The sequence below is a fragment of the Gorilla gorilla genome, chromosome 6, assembly GCF_029281585.2.
Source record: "Gorilla gorilla gorilla isolate KB3781 chromosome 6, NHGRI_mGorGor1-v2.1_pri, whole genome shotgun sequence".
In the NCBI taxonomy this organism is placed as follows: Eukaryota; Metazoa; Chordata; class Mammalia; order Primates; family Hominidae; genus Gorilla; species Gorilla gorilla.
In genome coordinates, this window is record NC_073230.2 from 8353225 (window position 1) to 8368294 (window position 15070).

At 66.4% G+C, this 15070-nt stretch overlaps 1 protein-coding gene across 2 annotated transcripts in view; it reads right to left on the reverse strand.

Annotated features, from left to right (window-relative positions):
- Positions 1 to 1916: 1916 nt before the first annotated feature.
- ADAP1 (ArfGAP with dual PH domains 1) overlaps positions 1917 to 15070 on the reverse strand; it is a 63559-nt gene continuing 50405 nt past the window's right edge. For both annotated transcript variants that reach the window (XM_055346739.2, XM_055346741.2), the window contains 7 exons: positions 9651 to 9763; positions 8703 to 8849; positions 4624 to 4707; positions 4186 to 4248; positions 3453 to 3524; positions 3058 to 3286; positions 1917 to 2974 (listed from right to left, as the gene is read on the reverse strand). In XM_055346739.2, coding sequence (XP_055202714.1) covers positions 2946 to 2974; positions 3058 to 3286; positions 3453 to 3524; positions 4186 to 4248; positions 4624 to 4707; positions 8703 to 8849; positions 9651 to 9763 — 737 coding nt within the window. In that variant the 3' untranslated portion in view covers positions 1917 to 2945. The remainder of the gene's footprint in view (positions 2975 to 3057; positions 3287 to 3452; positions 3525 to 4185; positions 4249 to 4623; positions 4708 to 8702; positions 8850 to 9650; positions 9764 to 15070) is intronic.

The following is a 15070-nucleotide window of genomic DNA, read 5'->3' on the forward strand; positions in this document are numbered from 1 at the left end:
CTCTGCTCTCGGGGCTGTGCCTGGGAGCCCCCAGAGGCGGCGTACCCTGTGGCCAGACTGCCCGTGCGTGGACGGAGCAGAGGGCTATCAGGAAGTCACATTCCCTCGGCTGTGATTTTAGAAATAAGTTTTGTGTAATTTCATCAAAATTCATAAAAATCAAATCCACCAGGTCTGGGTGTCACAGCCTCAAAGAGCAGGACCTTGGGCTGCAGGGGAGACAGTGGCGCAGAGCCCCTACCCTGTCCTGGGTGCTGACAGGACACCCGTCCCTCCCGTGTGGCACTTGCTTTGAACAGCGAGTTCGATCCGGAGTGACCGAGGATTTTGCGTGCGGCGTCACTCAGGCTTACCGTGAGACGGCAGGAACAGCCGGCCGGAGCCCCGCAGGCGGCCCCTCGTGGCCCGTGCTGAGCCTGCGCCGCGGCGTCTGTGTCTGCGTGCCTCAGGACTTCGCAGCGGAGCCACGGTCCGTCCCTGTGCCTGCTGTGAATGCTGCCAGCGAGGGGATGCCCTTCCCCACAGCTGTGTCCGCACGGGGAGGTGTGGACGGCGAGTGGGCGACCACCTTCCGTGCCTGCGCACCTCGCCTGGTTCGAAAAGTTCTTTCCCCCCATTAGAAAGTGGTTCTGTGGTTTTTAAAATGTGACAGTCATCAGTGTCCTCAGCGCACACATGGACACGTGCACATTCGGGGACACGCACTCACACACTGAGCATGTGCCCACACTTCCACGCCATGGGGAGGGCTGTGGGCACTGCTGGTTTCCCCCGGGGGTGTGTCCAGCACAGCCCAGGGCTCTCCCTGACCCAGGCCCACTCCTCTCACCTCGGGTTAGGACCGTGGCACCTGGTGAGGTTGCAGGGCACTTGTCTGGGGTTTCAGCTCCAAGTGGGGTTACCTCGCCCACATCCTCGTCACCAGCACAGCTGCCTTGGGGACCCCTAGGCTGGGATTGGGAGACCGCTAGTCCGCCCTAGGGTCCCAGCTCCTCATTGGAGAAGTGGGATTCAGCATGTTCTGTGTGAGGGCTGAGGGCCCCAGCATGGGGGGGTGGGCTGAGGGGCCCAGCATGGGGGGGTGGGCTGGCAGGCACAGGGGACCCCCGACCCGGGATGCATCCCCCACACACTCCTTCATGCTGAGCTTGGCTTGGCTTTCAGGCTGTGGACTCTGCCCAGGAACTGCCTGGCGGGCCTCAGATGGAGGCACCTGGGGAAGGGGTGCTGGGGGGCACCTGGGGAAGGGGTGCTGGGGGGCACCTGGGGAAGGGGTGCTGGGGGGCACCTGGGGAAGGGGTGCTGGGGGGCACCTGGGGAAGGGGTGCTGGGGGGCACCTGGGGAAGGGGTGCTGGGGGGCACCTGGGGAAGGGGTGCAGAAGGGGTGCTGGGGGGCACGTGCGGAAGGGGTGCTGGGGGGCACCTGCGGAAGGGGTGCTGGGGGGCACCTGCGGAAGGGGTGCTGGGGGGCACCTGCGGAAGGGGTGCTGGGGGGCACCTGCGGAAGGGGTGCTGGGGGTCACCTGCGGAAGGGGTGCTGGGGGGCACCTGGGGAAGGGGTGCTGAAGGGGTGCGGAAGAGGTGCTGGGGGGCACCTGGGGAAGGGGTGCTGAAGGGGTGCGGAAGAGGTGCTGGGGGGCACCTGGGGAAGGGGTGCTGGGGGGGCACCTGGGGAAGGGGTGCTGGGGGGCACCTGGGGAAGGGGTGCTGGGGGCACCTCGGGTAGGGACCGTCTCCCGTGTACAAGGAGCATGGCGCTGTGACCAGCTCAGACACCGTGTCCTCCCTCCAAACCTCAGGGAGCGAGGGCCCTGTCAGGTCCCTGGGAGCAGACGGAGATTCTCCTGAAGCGAGGGAGGCAGGGCCACGTGTCCCCAGCCCAACTTCCACCCCACTCCATCCTCGGACACACAGCTGGAACCATGCCAGAGCCACACTTTATTCCAGGATGCGACACGGGGCGGCAGATGCCTGGCCTCGGAAACCCCCTCCCTGCCTATGAGGGCTTGTCCAGGGCTCCCCTGGAACACAGCTCAGCCAGGCAAGGCTGGGAGAGGGCTGGGCCCCCCAGGTGACCTGCAGACGCCTCCCCCACCTACATGCCCCACGCAAGGGGAGCCCTGGAGCCCGGCCTGCCTTGACAGGAAGGAGATAGGTGAAAAATAAATACACGGCTGGGCCGCCAGCAGCAAGCGCGACAGTGCCCGGAACCCCCAGGGCCACTCCTGCCTCTGGTGGCCTCACCGCGGCCCAGGCCATCGTCCCCAAGGGTTCAGACACCACTGTCGGCGAGCACCGTGCTGGGCACAGAGGCCATGTGTGGTGGGACGGCAGCCTACTGGCCCCTCCAGGTGAGGACCAGGAGCACAGGCTGCGGCAACTCCAGCCCGGGCAGGGGCCGGGACCTGTGTGGATAATCCACCCAAACACCCCATGGCCCTCACAGCCCCGTGACACACAACAGCCGCTCAGGTGCTCAATAAATAGTCGTGGAGGTGGGGGGAGGGCGGGGCGGCATGCGAGCAGGGCCCAGTCCCCAGCGGCCGGCAGCTGCCCACCGTGCTGGCCCCAAGCAGGGCTCTGCGCTGAGGCCTGGAAGTTCCCTCAGCCGTGGTGGGCGGCTCCTGGGGGCTGCGTCTGAGCTCGGGAGCCAGACTGGGCCCTGGAGAAAAGGGGGCCCCGGGTCAGGGAGGGGCAGGTTGGCTGGGTGTGGTCAGCAGCAGCATGACGGGGTTAGAGATCAGGCCCAGGGCCTAGGCTGCCTGCCTTGAGGTTCCAGAGAAGCATCCTGGAAGCTGAGGTTCGGGCCCTACCTGGCCGCGCCGGGCTGCCCTGAGGAGCAGGTGGGGCCAGGTGGCCTCAGGACGCCGGAGCCCCCCCATCCACGGGTCCCCTCCGTCCAGCCACAGTGAGTCCAGTGTCCGTGGTCCTCCGGCCGCACTCGCTAAGGTTTATGCTTGAAGTGCGCCTCCACTGCAACGGAACAGGGTCCAGCGTTGTCACAGCCGCAGGGAGCTGGGAGCCCTTCCAGGCCACCGGCCGCCCGCCCCCCTCACCTGCGTACTCCTGGGGCAGCATGGGCCTGTCCACCGCCTTCTGGAAGGCCGCCACCCACTCCCTCTGGTCGGACTCAGTCTCGCAGGCAAACAGAAACTTGCGGTCGGGCGTGACGATGGTGATGCCATGTGGCCAGTGGTGGCCCTGGGTGGACGGCGGGAACCCATGCAGCACTGTGTAGCCACTCTCCTTGCTGCCAATGAAGACTTCCCCTCGGGCGAAGGCGTCCTGTGGGTGGGGACCGCACTGGAGGCGGGGCCATGTCCCTTCCATCCCTGCTTCACTCAGGCCAGGACTCGGGAGGCCACCCACCCTCCTGGTCATGCATCTGGCAACCCCAGCCAGTGAGCTGCCCTCCCGTGCTGGGGGGTCCTTACCAGGGGGTCCTCCTTACCAGGGGGTCTTTGAAGTACATGAGCCTGCGGTCATCCATGGTGAACCAGCGCTTCCGGAAGCCTTCCGTTTGCTGTGGGTCGGAGAGGGCCCGTGACTGGCAGGTCGCCAAGGCAGGCCCTACATCCAGCTGACCACAGCACACCCCGGAGGGCAGGGCCCGGGCCGGCCCGGGTCAGTCACCTCCATTCACTCACACCTGCCGCTGGCCACACCGCACGAAGGACTCTGCACACGCCCGTCCTCCCGGCCCGGGTCAGTCACGCCACACGAGGCCTCTGCACACGCCTGTCCTCCAGCCTCCACACGGCACCTCCCTCTTGCTCCTCCAGGTCCCCCAGCCCTCCATGGGCCCCAGATGGGGGTCCAGGCCTCACTTACGAGCCCTCACACCTGCACTTCTCCTCCGGGACCACCAAGACTCCCGGGATTTGTGTCTCCCTCCCACATTATGCCTCAGGGAATGGCAAGATGTGGGCCCCTGGCCACGCAGGTGCACGGTCCCGTGGGTGAGGAAGCTGGTCAGACTGAGCGGGCAGGGAGGGTCTAACCAAAGCCTAGGACAGTGGCCCGGGTCCGCGGGGACCCCGGCCAGGCACAGACAAGGGGCCGTGAGGACCCACCAGACAGCAGTTTAAAACACAGGCGGCAGCTGGCAAGGCTGCTGCACTTCAGTCCGAGACCCACCATGGTGTACCCCAGGCCACCCCAGGCCGCACGTGCGGCACACCCACCTTGGGCCCCGTCTTCTCCATGTAGCCTTCCTTCAGGTAGTTCCTGGAGAGCTTTGGCACCAGCTAGGGCAGGACACACCAGGCGGGGGACCTCAGAAGTGCAGCTCAGGCCGAGCCCCTCCCTGGCTGTGCCCCTCCGTGCTCCCCTCACCCCGGGCCACCAGGACAGGGCCCAGGCCTGGCTTAGCCTCCGCAGGATCCACATTTCTGCCTCTGCTTGCCACCCCTTCCCTCCCCCTTTCCCCTTTGGCTGAGCTGAAGTTCTAGAGTGAGGCAGGAGGGCTGCAGGCACGTCAGGGTGAGCCCTTGGCCAGTCCCAGGCCCACCCTAGGGCTCAACATCATCCCAGACTCAGGGCACGAGGGCTCCGTCCACCCCCCACCCCACCACCCCACCACCCCTGTCTGCCCTGGAGCTTATCGCAGGGCCGCCACTCACATCTGCGTCGCTGGCCCCTGGGAATGCCACCTGCAGGTAGTGGAAGCGGGCAGCTCGGAGTGCATTGAACCAGTCCACAATCTCCTAGGGGCAAAGGCGGGCACAGGCTTGGGCTGAGGAGGCTGCAGGGCTGGGGTCCCCACAGAGGGGCCGCTTCCCCCAGAGCCCAGCCCCTTCCTCCTCCCTGGCACCTCAGCTCCCAGCAGTCCTGCCGCAGGCCTGGCCCCTGTGCCCACGCTGAGGCCGGGGCTGCTACACAGGGGCTGCCCCTCTGCGGGAGGGCAGGTGCAGCCTCCCCCGGAGAAGTCCTGAGAAGGGCCGAAGGGCTGGGCCGGGCTGGGCCGGGCTGGACAGGGTCGGGGGCTGCCATCCAAGCTCACTCTGTGGCCCTGGTGCTGCTGGGGCCTGGGCCAACTTGCCTTCCTTTCAGATGGTGCTATTTTTATGAAGATCCTTATTTTGTAGCTCATGCAAGTCTTGGGGTGGTGGGAGAAGGGAGGATCATCTGTTTATAAACGCCCTTGGAGCTGTGGCCCCTACCGATAGTGGGCAGAGAGCAAAACTGCTCTCCAGGGAGCCGCCCTGGTCCTCTGGAGAGCGTGGGGTGGGCCAGCACCCTGGAACAGAGGGCCCATAGCCCAGGCCTGGCACCCAGCCCCACGTCGGGTGCCCTCTGGGTCTAGACTTCAGCCTGGCTGTCCCCTGCCCCCAGACCCAGCGCCCCTCCTGGGGTCTGCCCAGACCCTTGGCCCCATGACATTATAACCTGGGCCCTGGGCCTCCTGTTCAGCCTACAGCCTGGAGCTGGTGACCTCTGCAAAGGTGCCCATCTCCACTCTTGGCTGCACCCTCTCCTGCCCAGGAAGAGCCAGGGAGCCCCATCCCTCCTCAGACTTCTCCCCAGCCCCTTTGGCCTTGACTTTTGTCCCACAGGCAAAGCCCCCAGCACTGGACCAATCCAGTCACGGCTTCTCCAGCTGGCACCTGGCCCAGCACCAGCTGGAGGATGGTGCAGCCCCAGGCTCCTCCCACAGCAGTGGGATTGCCCTGTCCTCTTCCAGGGGCCCCGCCCAGCAAAGCCCCACCCACCCCGACTGCCCCTCATCGGCCTCCAGCCCTGCTTTCTCCTGTGGCCCTTCCTCCTAGGCCACGCCCACAAGCCACACCCACGCCACCCAACCAGCCCGAGGCCCCGCCTCCCCTCCTTCCCCCGCCCACCCCGTTCCTCCGGCCCGCCCCGTCCCATTCGGCCCCGCCCTCCCTCCGCCTAGAGGAAGCCGAACCCGTCCACACCACACTGCCCCAAAGGCCTTGGGAATTCACAGCTCCGGGTCCCCCGGAAATGCAGGGGGCTCTAAGCCCCTTTTCCCCCAGCAGGAGATGGAGCCGACTCCGGGGCTCCGGGCAGACGGGGCATGCCTGGTGCACTCCACGCTGGAGCTCTGTGACCCTGCGGGCTGCAGCGGAAACTCCCTCAGCTCCCACAGCTGGGGGCCGAGCGTCTGCCCTGGGCGGGGGGAATGATCTTTGGAGGATCCGACCTGCCCAGATTCCAGGACACCTGGGAAAGATTTCTCACAGGGAGCACCGCAGATCACACGGGCAGCAACTTAGAAGACAAAAACATTTTTCAGGGATAAGAAAGCTTCAAAAATTAACGTTAATAAGACACCACAATCACGAACCAAAAACAGCGTTTCAAAAAGGAATACTCAGCTAGGCACGGCGGCTCGCTCCTGTAATCCCAGCGCTTTGGGAGGCTGAGGCGGGGTGGATCACTTGAGGTCAGGAGTTGGACACCAGCCTGACCAACATGGTGAAACCCGGTCTCTACTAAAAATACAAAAATTGCGGCTGGGCGCAGTGGCTCACACCTGTAATCCCAGCACTTTGGGAGGCTGAGGCAGGTGGATCACCTGAGGTCGGGAGTTCGAGACCAGCCTGAACAACATGAAGAAACCCCGTCTCCACTAAAAATACAAAATTAGCTGGGTGTGGTGGCACATGCCTGTAATCCCAGCTACTCGGGAGGCTGAGGCAGGAGAATCACTTGAACCAGGGAGGCAAAGGTTGCAGTGAGCCGAGATTGCACCATTGCACTCCAGCCCGGGTGACAAGGGCGAAACTCTGCCTCAAAAAAAAAAAAAAAAAAAAAAAAATGCCTGGGCGTGGTGGTGCGCGCCTATAGTTCCAGCTACTTGGGAGGGTTGGGAGGCTGAGGCAAGAAAATCACTTGAACCCAGAGGCAGAGGTTGCAGTGAGCCGAGATTGCACCATTGCACTCCAGCCTGGGCAACACAGCAAGACTCGATCTCAAAAAAAAAAAAAAAAAAAAAAAAAGAAAGAAAGAAAAATAAATACTCCAAGAACCAAAGGCTCTCTGAAAAAGTAAATGCATGAGAGCAGAAACAAAACCCTCAACACAGTGTTGGAGACAAAGTTGAAGAAATTTCCCAGAAAGTAGAAGAAAAATGGACCAGTTTAAGAGCACCAGTAACAGGAGTTTCAGAAATCGAGAACAGGGAAAGTGGAGGGAGGAAATCATTAGATAAGAAAGCAATCCCTGACCTCATGGAAACCAGTAACTGGACTGGAAGGGCCACCCTGGGCCTGCACCCAGCACATCAAAAGACGAGGGACCCTTGCCAATGAGGGTCCCTTGCCAATGAAGGACCCTTGCCAACACACGCACAGCATTGGAGAATTTCAAAACCGCGGGACAAACGTACTAGGAGGGAGGAATCCGTGGTGCAAAGCCTTCAGAATTAGCAGGAAAATTAATTCCAACCTAGAATTCTATATCTAGCCACAGTCTAAGCCAGGCAGGAGGTAGAACAGTCCAAGGTGCCAGGTGACCCCTTTCCCTCCAGGCACATCACTTCTACCAAGAGGAATAAGTAAACGAGAAAGACGTAGGACCCGGGCAGCAGGGCTCCACCCAGGAACCAGATGAGGCTGTAGGAGCGAGATCTCCAGGCCGTGGGAGTCGCGGGCTCCCGGTGCCCGACTGCCTCCAGAGACAACAGTCTGCGGAGAGTCTGTGGCAACACACGGTCAACTGCGGCAAGGAACACAGCCGCTTACTGTGGGAAGAGTGATCACAGCGTGCTCTGAGGCCAGGGGCTGCACCCGACTCGGCCCCCTAACCAACCCAGGGGCAGATGCCAGTGGAGCAAGGCAGGCAGGGGACGGGCACGTGGGAGGGGATGGAAAGAGCTGGAACCTCTACTTCCACGTGGGAAGTTGTCAGATGGTGCCTAAAGTGTGTAAATCTGCAGCGACACCGGCAGGTTATTTTTGGATATGGGGACCAATTCCCAATGGGGGTTAGGAGGGGCCTCAAACTTCTGTTTCTCAAGACAGGAACGATATGGCGCTTTAGACCGTGTGCACACAGACGTGTGAGAAACAGAAACAAGAACCTAAGTAACAAAGAAAGAGGCTGGGCCCACCGCTGGGCCCCCTGCAGCCTGGCCCAAAGACAAAAGGATAGCTTTTGTGGGGGTTTTACCTGGGTTCCCCCCAAGCCCTCCAGAGATGCGGGGTGCACCTGCCCTCCCCGCCGCCACACCAAGGGCAGCCAAAGGAACACTGCCCAAACCAGCCCCAGAGCCGGCTACTGTCCGCATCTCCTCTCCGTAGGACCCCAGTTCCCCCCCAAGGCCCCCTCTGGGCATTGTGGGGGTGGGTGGATCCCCTAGCCCGAGCTGGCAGCCCCTACTGACAGGGCCAAGCTGGGTGGCCCCAGAGACAGCGTGGTGATCCGGCTCCTGGGCAGCCCGGCCCTGGGAACCTGCCTTCCTGCACCTGTCTTCCCATGCTGCCCAGCGCAAGTGCCCACCCTCCCACACGTCCAGGCACCCGCCTTCCCACGCTGCCCAGCCCGAGTTCCTGCCTTCTCATGCCACCTAGCCCAAGTGCCTACCCTTCCGCGGCACCAGGCTGAGTGCCCGCCTTCCCACGCTGTCCAGCCCAAGTGCCTACCCTCCCATACCGTCCAAGCACCCACCTTCCTGTACCACCCAGCCGAGTGCCCGCCCTCCTGTGCCACCCGGGCCCGAGTGCTCGCCAGCACCCACCTTCCCGTCCTCGTGGTAGATGAAGATGTTGCGGGTGCTGTTGTCCTTCAGGTAGGTGACCTGCAGGCCGTGGGGGTGGCCGATCTTGGCTGGCTGGAAGGTGGCGTTCAGGTGCTCGATCTTCATCACGGCCTTGGGCTCCTTGGCCTGAGAAGGGGTGGGGTCTAAGCACCTCACAGGGGCCGTCGTCCAACCTCGAGGGAGCAGGAAGGGCAGACCCTGTGGGTGCTGGCGGCCCACCTGCTGTGCTGTGTGGCTTTGGGCAAGTTACTTAAGCTCTCTGAGCCTTAGCCTCCCGGTCTGTAAGCAGAAGGTAACAGCACCTCCCTCCCAGGAGTGATGGGGACCTCAACGACACTGTGCAGGTGGCATTTGACATCAGACACTGCACCTCCCTCCCCGGGGGCAGCCCTGGGCCCCACACGGCACCTCCCACAGGGGCAGGCCCCAGCCACCAGCCCACCTCCAGCCAGTGCCTGACACGGCTCAGGTGGGTGTGCCACGGCTCAGGGCAGGTGCTTCTGACCATCAGCCCACGGCTCTGGGGCCACCTTGTGAAGACCCCACTGTTCTTGCCAATGTGTTTGTCCTGTCCCAGGCCAGTCTCCCCAGGGTACCTCCAGGAAAACTGGGGGCTTTCTGGGGTCCTGGCTGGGTCCAGAGGGGCCCAGTGGCTAGGTTCTCCCTCTCCCACGGCTGGGCCTGAGTTCAGGGGACCCCGCCCGGCCGCCCAGGCTCCTGGAAAGCCTCAGCTGCCCCACCCTGGGGGACGCTGGGTCTGGCACACAGAGGCTCAGCCCATCACAGGCCCGTTCTCCTGGAGCGTCCCCATCGGGGGGGCAGCAGCGAGGGCAGCTGCGGATGGACGCGGCCACCACAGGCCCCAGTGTGGGAAGCCAGGATGCCACCCTGGGACAGGCCCCCACCCCACCCCTGTTTCTGGCTCACATCATTTCTGTTGAAATACTTCAGAGCACCCTCTCGTTCTGTCAGCACAAACTTCCGGCTCAAAAACTGCCCGTTGTCCCGGCCACGCTTCCAGAGAAAGCCCTCACGGTACCCTGTGGGGGAGAGGGGACACAGATCAGACAGTGACAGTGGATGGGGGAGAGGGAACACAAGGGGTGACAATGGACAGGGGAGACGGAACAGAGGAGAGGGGAGACGGGGGAGAGGGGAGACTGGGGAAGACGGACGGGGGAGAGGGGAGACTGGGGAAGACGGACGGGGGGAGAGGGGAGACGGGGGGAGAGGGGAGACGGGGGGAGAGGGGAGACGGGGGGAGAGGGGAGACGGGGGGAGAGGGGAGACGGGGGGAGAGGGGAGACGGGGGGAGACGGGGGGAGACGGGGGGAGACGGGGGGAGACGGGGGGAGACGGGGGGAGACGGGGGGAGACGGGGGGAGACGGGGGGAGACGGGGGGAGACGGGGGGAGACGGGGGGAGAGGGGAGACGGGGGGAGAGGGGAGACGGGGGGAGAGGGGACACGGGGGGAGAGGGGACACGGGGGGAGAGGGGACACGGGGGGAGAGGGGACACGGGGGGAGAGGGGACACGGGGGAAGACGGACGGGGGAGGGGACACGGGGGAAGACGGACGGGGGAGACGGACGGGGGGAGGGGACACGGGGGAAGACGGACGGGGGAGGGGACACGGGGGGAGGGGACATGGGGGGAGGGGACACGGGGGGAGGGGACACGGGGGGAGGGGACACGGGGGAAGACGGACGGGGGGAGGGGACACGGGGGGAGACGGACGGGGGAGGGGACACGGGGGGAGACGGACGGGGGAGGGGACACGGGGGGAGACGGACGGGGGAGGGGACACGGGGGGAGACGGACGGGGGAGGGGACACGGGGGGAGACGGACGGGGGAGGGGACACGGGGGGGAGACGGATGGGGGGAGACGGATGGGAGGAGGGGACATGGGGGGAGACGGACGGGGGAGACGGACGGGGGGAGGGGACACGGGGGGAGACGGACGGGGGGAGGGGACACGGGGGGAGACGGACGGGGGGAGGGGACACGGGGGGAGGGGACACGGGGGGAGACGGACGGGGGGAGGGGACACGGGGGGAGACGGACGGGGGGAGGGGACACGGGGGGAGACGGACGGGGGGAGGGGACACGGGGGGAGGGGACACGGGGGGAGACGGACGGGGGGAGGGGACACGGGGGGAGACGGACGGGGGGAGAGGGGAGACGGACGGGGGAGAGGGGAGAGGGGAGATGGACGGGGGAGAGGGGAGAGGGGAGACGGACGGGGGAGAGGGGAGAGGGGAGACGGACGGGGGAGAGGGGAGAGGGGAGACGGACGGGGGAGAGGGGAGACGGACGGGGGAGAGGGGAGACGGACGGGGGAGAGGGGAGAGGGGAGACGGACGGGGGAGAGGGGAGAGGGGAGACGGACGGGGGAGAGGGGAGAGGGGAGACGGACGGGGGAGAGGGGAGAGGGGAGACGGACGGGGGAGAGGGGAGAGGGGAGACGGACGGGGGAGAGGGGAGAGGGGAGACGGACGGGGGAGAGGGGAGAGGGGAGACGGACGGGGGAGAGGGGAGAGGGGAGACGGACGGGGGAGAGGGGAGACGGACGGGGGAGAGGGGAGAGGGGAGACGGACGGGGGAGAGGGGAGAGGGGAGACGGACGGGGGAGAGGGGAGAGGGGAGACGGACAGGGGAGAGGGGAGACGGACGGGGGAGAGGGGAGAGGGGAGACGGACGGGGGAGAGGGGAGACGGACGGGGGAGAGGGGAGAGGGGAGACGGACGGGGGAGAGGGGAGAGGGGAGACGGACGGGGGAGAGGGGAGAGGGGAGACGGACGGGGGAGAGGGGAGAGGGGAGACGGACGGGGGAGAGGGGAGAGGGGAGACGGACGGGGGAGAGGGGAGACGGACGGGGGAGAGGGGAGAGGGGAGACGGACGGGGGAGAGGGGAGAGGGGAGACGGACGGGGGAGAGGGGAGAGGGGAGAGGGGAGACGGACGGGGGAGAGGGGAGAGGGGAGAGGGGAGACGGACGGGGGAGAGGGGAGAGGGGAGACGGACGGGGGAGAGGGGAGAGGGGAGACGGACGGGGGAGAGGGGAGACGGACGGGGGAGAGGGGAGAGGGGAGACGGACGGGGGAGAGGGGAGAGGGGAGACGGACGGGGGAGAGGGGAGAGGGGAGACGGACGGGGGAGAGGGGAGAGGGGAGACGGACGGGGGAGAGGGGAGAGGGGAGAGGGGAGACGGACGGGGGAGAGGGGAGACGGACGGGGGAGAGGGGAGAGGGGAGAGGGGAGACGGACGGGGGAGAGGGGAGAGAGGAGACGGACGGGGGAGAGAGGAGACGGACGGGGGAGAGGGGAGACGGACGGGGGAGAGGGGAGAGGGGAGACGGACGGGGGAGAGGGGAGAGGGGAGAGGGGAGACGGACGGGGGAGAGGGGAGACGGACGGGGGAGAGGGGAGAGGGGAGACGGACGGGGGAGAGGGGAGAGGGGAGACGGACGGGGGAGAGGGGAGAGGGGAGACGGACGGGGGAGAGGGGAGAGGGGAGAGGGGAGACGGACGGGGGAGAGGGGAGAGGGGAGAGGGGAGAGGGGAGAGGGGAGACGGACGGGGGAGAGGGGAGAGGGGAGAGGGGAGACGGACGGGGGAGAGGGGAGAGGGGAGACGGACGGGGGAGAGGGGAGAGGGGAGACGGACGGGGGAGAGGGGAGACGGACGGGGGAGAGGGGAGAGGGGAGACGGACGGGGGAGAGGGGAGACGGACGGGGGAGACGGACGGGGGAGAGAACACGGGGGACAGGAGACACGGGGGGACAGGAGACACGGGGGGGGAGGAGACACGGGGGGGAGGGGACACGGGGGGGGAGGGGACACGGGGGGGGAGGGGACACGGGGGGGAGGGGACACGGGGGGGAGGGGACACGGGGGGGGAGGGGACACGGGGGGGGAGGGGACACGGGGGGGAGGGGACACGGGGGGGAGGGGACACGGGGGGGAGGGGACACGGGGGGGAGGGGACACGGGGGGGAGGGGACACGGGGGGGAGGGGACACGGGGGGGAGGGGACACGGGGGGGAGGGGACACGGGGGGGGAGGGGACACGGGGGGGAGGGGACACGGGGGGAGACAGGGAGATAGGAAGATGTACGGGGAAAGGGGGAGGGAAAGGGGAAAGGGGAAAGGAGAAAGGGGCAAGGGGCAAGGGGCAAGGGGCAAGGGGCAAGGGGCAAGGGGGAAGGGGAGGGGCAAGGGGGAAGGGGAGGGGCAAGGGGGAAGGGGAGGGGCAAGGGGGAAGGGGAGGGGCAAGGGGGAAGGGGAGGGGCAAGGGGGAAGGGGAGGGGCAAGGGGGAAGGGGAGGGGCAAGGGGGAAGGGGAGGGGCAAGGGGGAAGGGGAGGGGCAAGGGGGAAGGGGAGGGGCAAGGGGGAAGGGGAGGGGCAAGGGGGAAGGGGAGGGGCAAGGGGGAAGGGGAGGGGCAAGGGGGAAGGGGAGGGGCAAGGGGGAAGGGGAGGGGCAAGGGGGAAGGGGAGGGGCAAGGGGGAAGGGGAGGGGCAAGGGGCAAGGGGAGGGGCAAGGGGCAAGGGGACGGGCAAGGGGCAAGGGGACGGGCAAGGGGCAAGGGGAAAGGGGCAAGGAGAAAGGGGAAAGGAGAAAGGGGAAAGGGGAAAGGGGAAAGGGGAAAGGGGAAAGGGGAAAGGGGACGGGAAAGGGGAAAGGGGACGGGAAAGGGGACGGGAAAGGGGACGGGAAAGGGGACGGGAAAGGGGACGGGAAAGGGGAAAGGGGAAAGGGGAAAGGGGACGGGAAAGGGGAAAGGGGAAAGGGGACGGGAAAGGGGAAAGGGGAAAGGGGAAGGGGGACGGGAAAGGGGAAAGGGGACGGGAAAGGGGAAAGGGGACGGGAAAGGGGAAAGGGGACGGGAAAGGGGAAAGGGGAAAGGGGACGGGAAAGGGGAAAGGGGACGGGAAAGGGGAAAGGGGAAAGGGGAAAGGGGACAGGAAAGGGGAAAGGGGACAGGGGACGGGAAAGGGGACAGGGGACGGGAAAGGGGACAGGGGACGGGAAAGGGGACAGGGGACGGGAAAGGGGACAGGGGACGGGAAAGGGGACAGGGGAAAGGGGAAAGGGGAAAGGGGACGGCAAAGGGGAAAGGGGAAAGGGGAAAGGGGAAAGGGGACGGGAAAGGGGAAAGGGGAAAGGGGACGGGAAAGGGGAAAGGGGAAAGGGGACGGGAAAGGGGAAAGGGGAAAGGGGACGGGAAAGGGGAAAGGGGACGGGCAAGGGGCAAGGGGAAAGGGGACGGGCAAGGGGCAAGGGGAAAGGGGACGGGCAAGGGGCAAGGGGCAAGGGGACGGGCAAGGGGCAAGGGGCAAGGGGACGGGCATGGGGCAAGGGGCAAGGGGACGGGCATGGGGCAAGGGGCAAGGGGACGGGCAAGGGGCAAGGGGCAAGGGGACGGGCAAGGGGCAAGGGGCAAGGGGACGGGCAAGGGGCAAGGGGCAAGGGGACGGGCAAGGGGCAAGGGGACGGGCAAGGGGCAAAGGGACGGGCAAGGGGACGGGCAAGGGGCAAGGGGACGGGCAAGGGGCAAGGGGACGGGCAAGGGGCAAGGGGACGGGCAAGGGGCAAGGGGACGGGCAAGGGGCAAGGGGACGGGCAAGGGGACGGGCAAGGGGACGGGCAAGGGGACGGGCAAGGGGCAAGGGGAAAGGGGACGGGCAAGGGGAAAGGGGACGGGCAAGGGGCAAGGGGAAAGGGGACGGGCAAGGGGCAAGGGGAAAGGGGACGGGCAAGGGGCAAGGGGAAAGGGGACGGGCAAGGGGCAAGGGGAAAGGGGACGGGCAAGGGGCAAGGGGAAAGGGGACGGGCAAGGGGCAAGGGGAAAGGGGACGGGCAAGGGGCAAGGGGAAAGGGGACGGGCAAGGGGCAAGGGGAAAGGGGACGGGCAAGGGGAAAGGGGCAAGGGGAAAGGGGACGGGCAAGGGGAAAGGGGAAAGGGGACGGGCAAGGGGAAAGGGGAAAGGGGACGGGCAACGGGCAAGGGGAAAGGGGACGGGCAAGGGGAAAGGGGACGGGCAAGGGGAAAGGGGCAAGCGGCAAGGGGCAAGGGGACGGGCAAGGGGCAAGGGGACGGGCAAGGGGCAAGGGGACGGGCAAGGGGCAAGGGGACGGGCAAGGGGCAAGGGGAAAGGGGACGGGCAAGGGGCAAGGGGACGGGCAAGGGGCAAGGGGACGGGCAAGGGGCAAGGGGACGGGCAAGGGGAAAGGGGACGGGCAAGGGGCAAGGGGACGGGCAAGGGGAAAGGGGACGGGCAAGGGGAAAGGGGACGGGCAAGGGGAAAGGGGAAAGGGGACGGGCAAGGGGAAAGGGGAAAGGGGA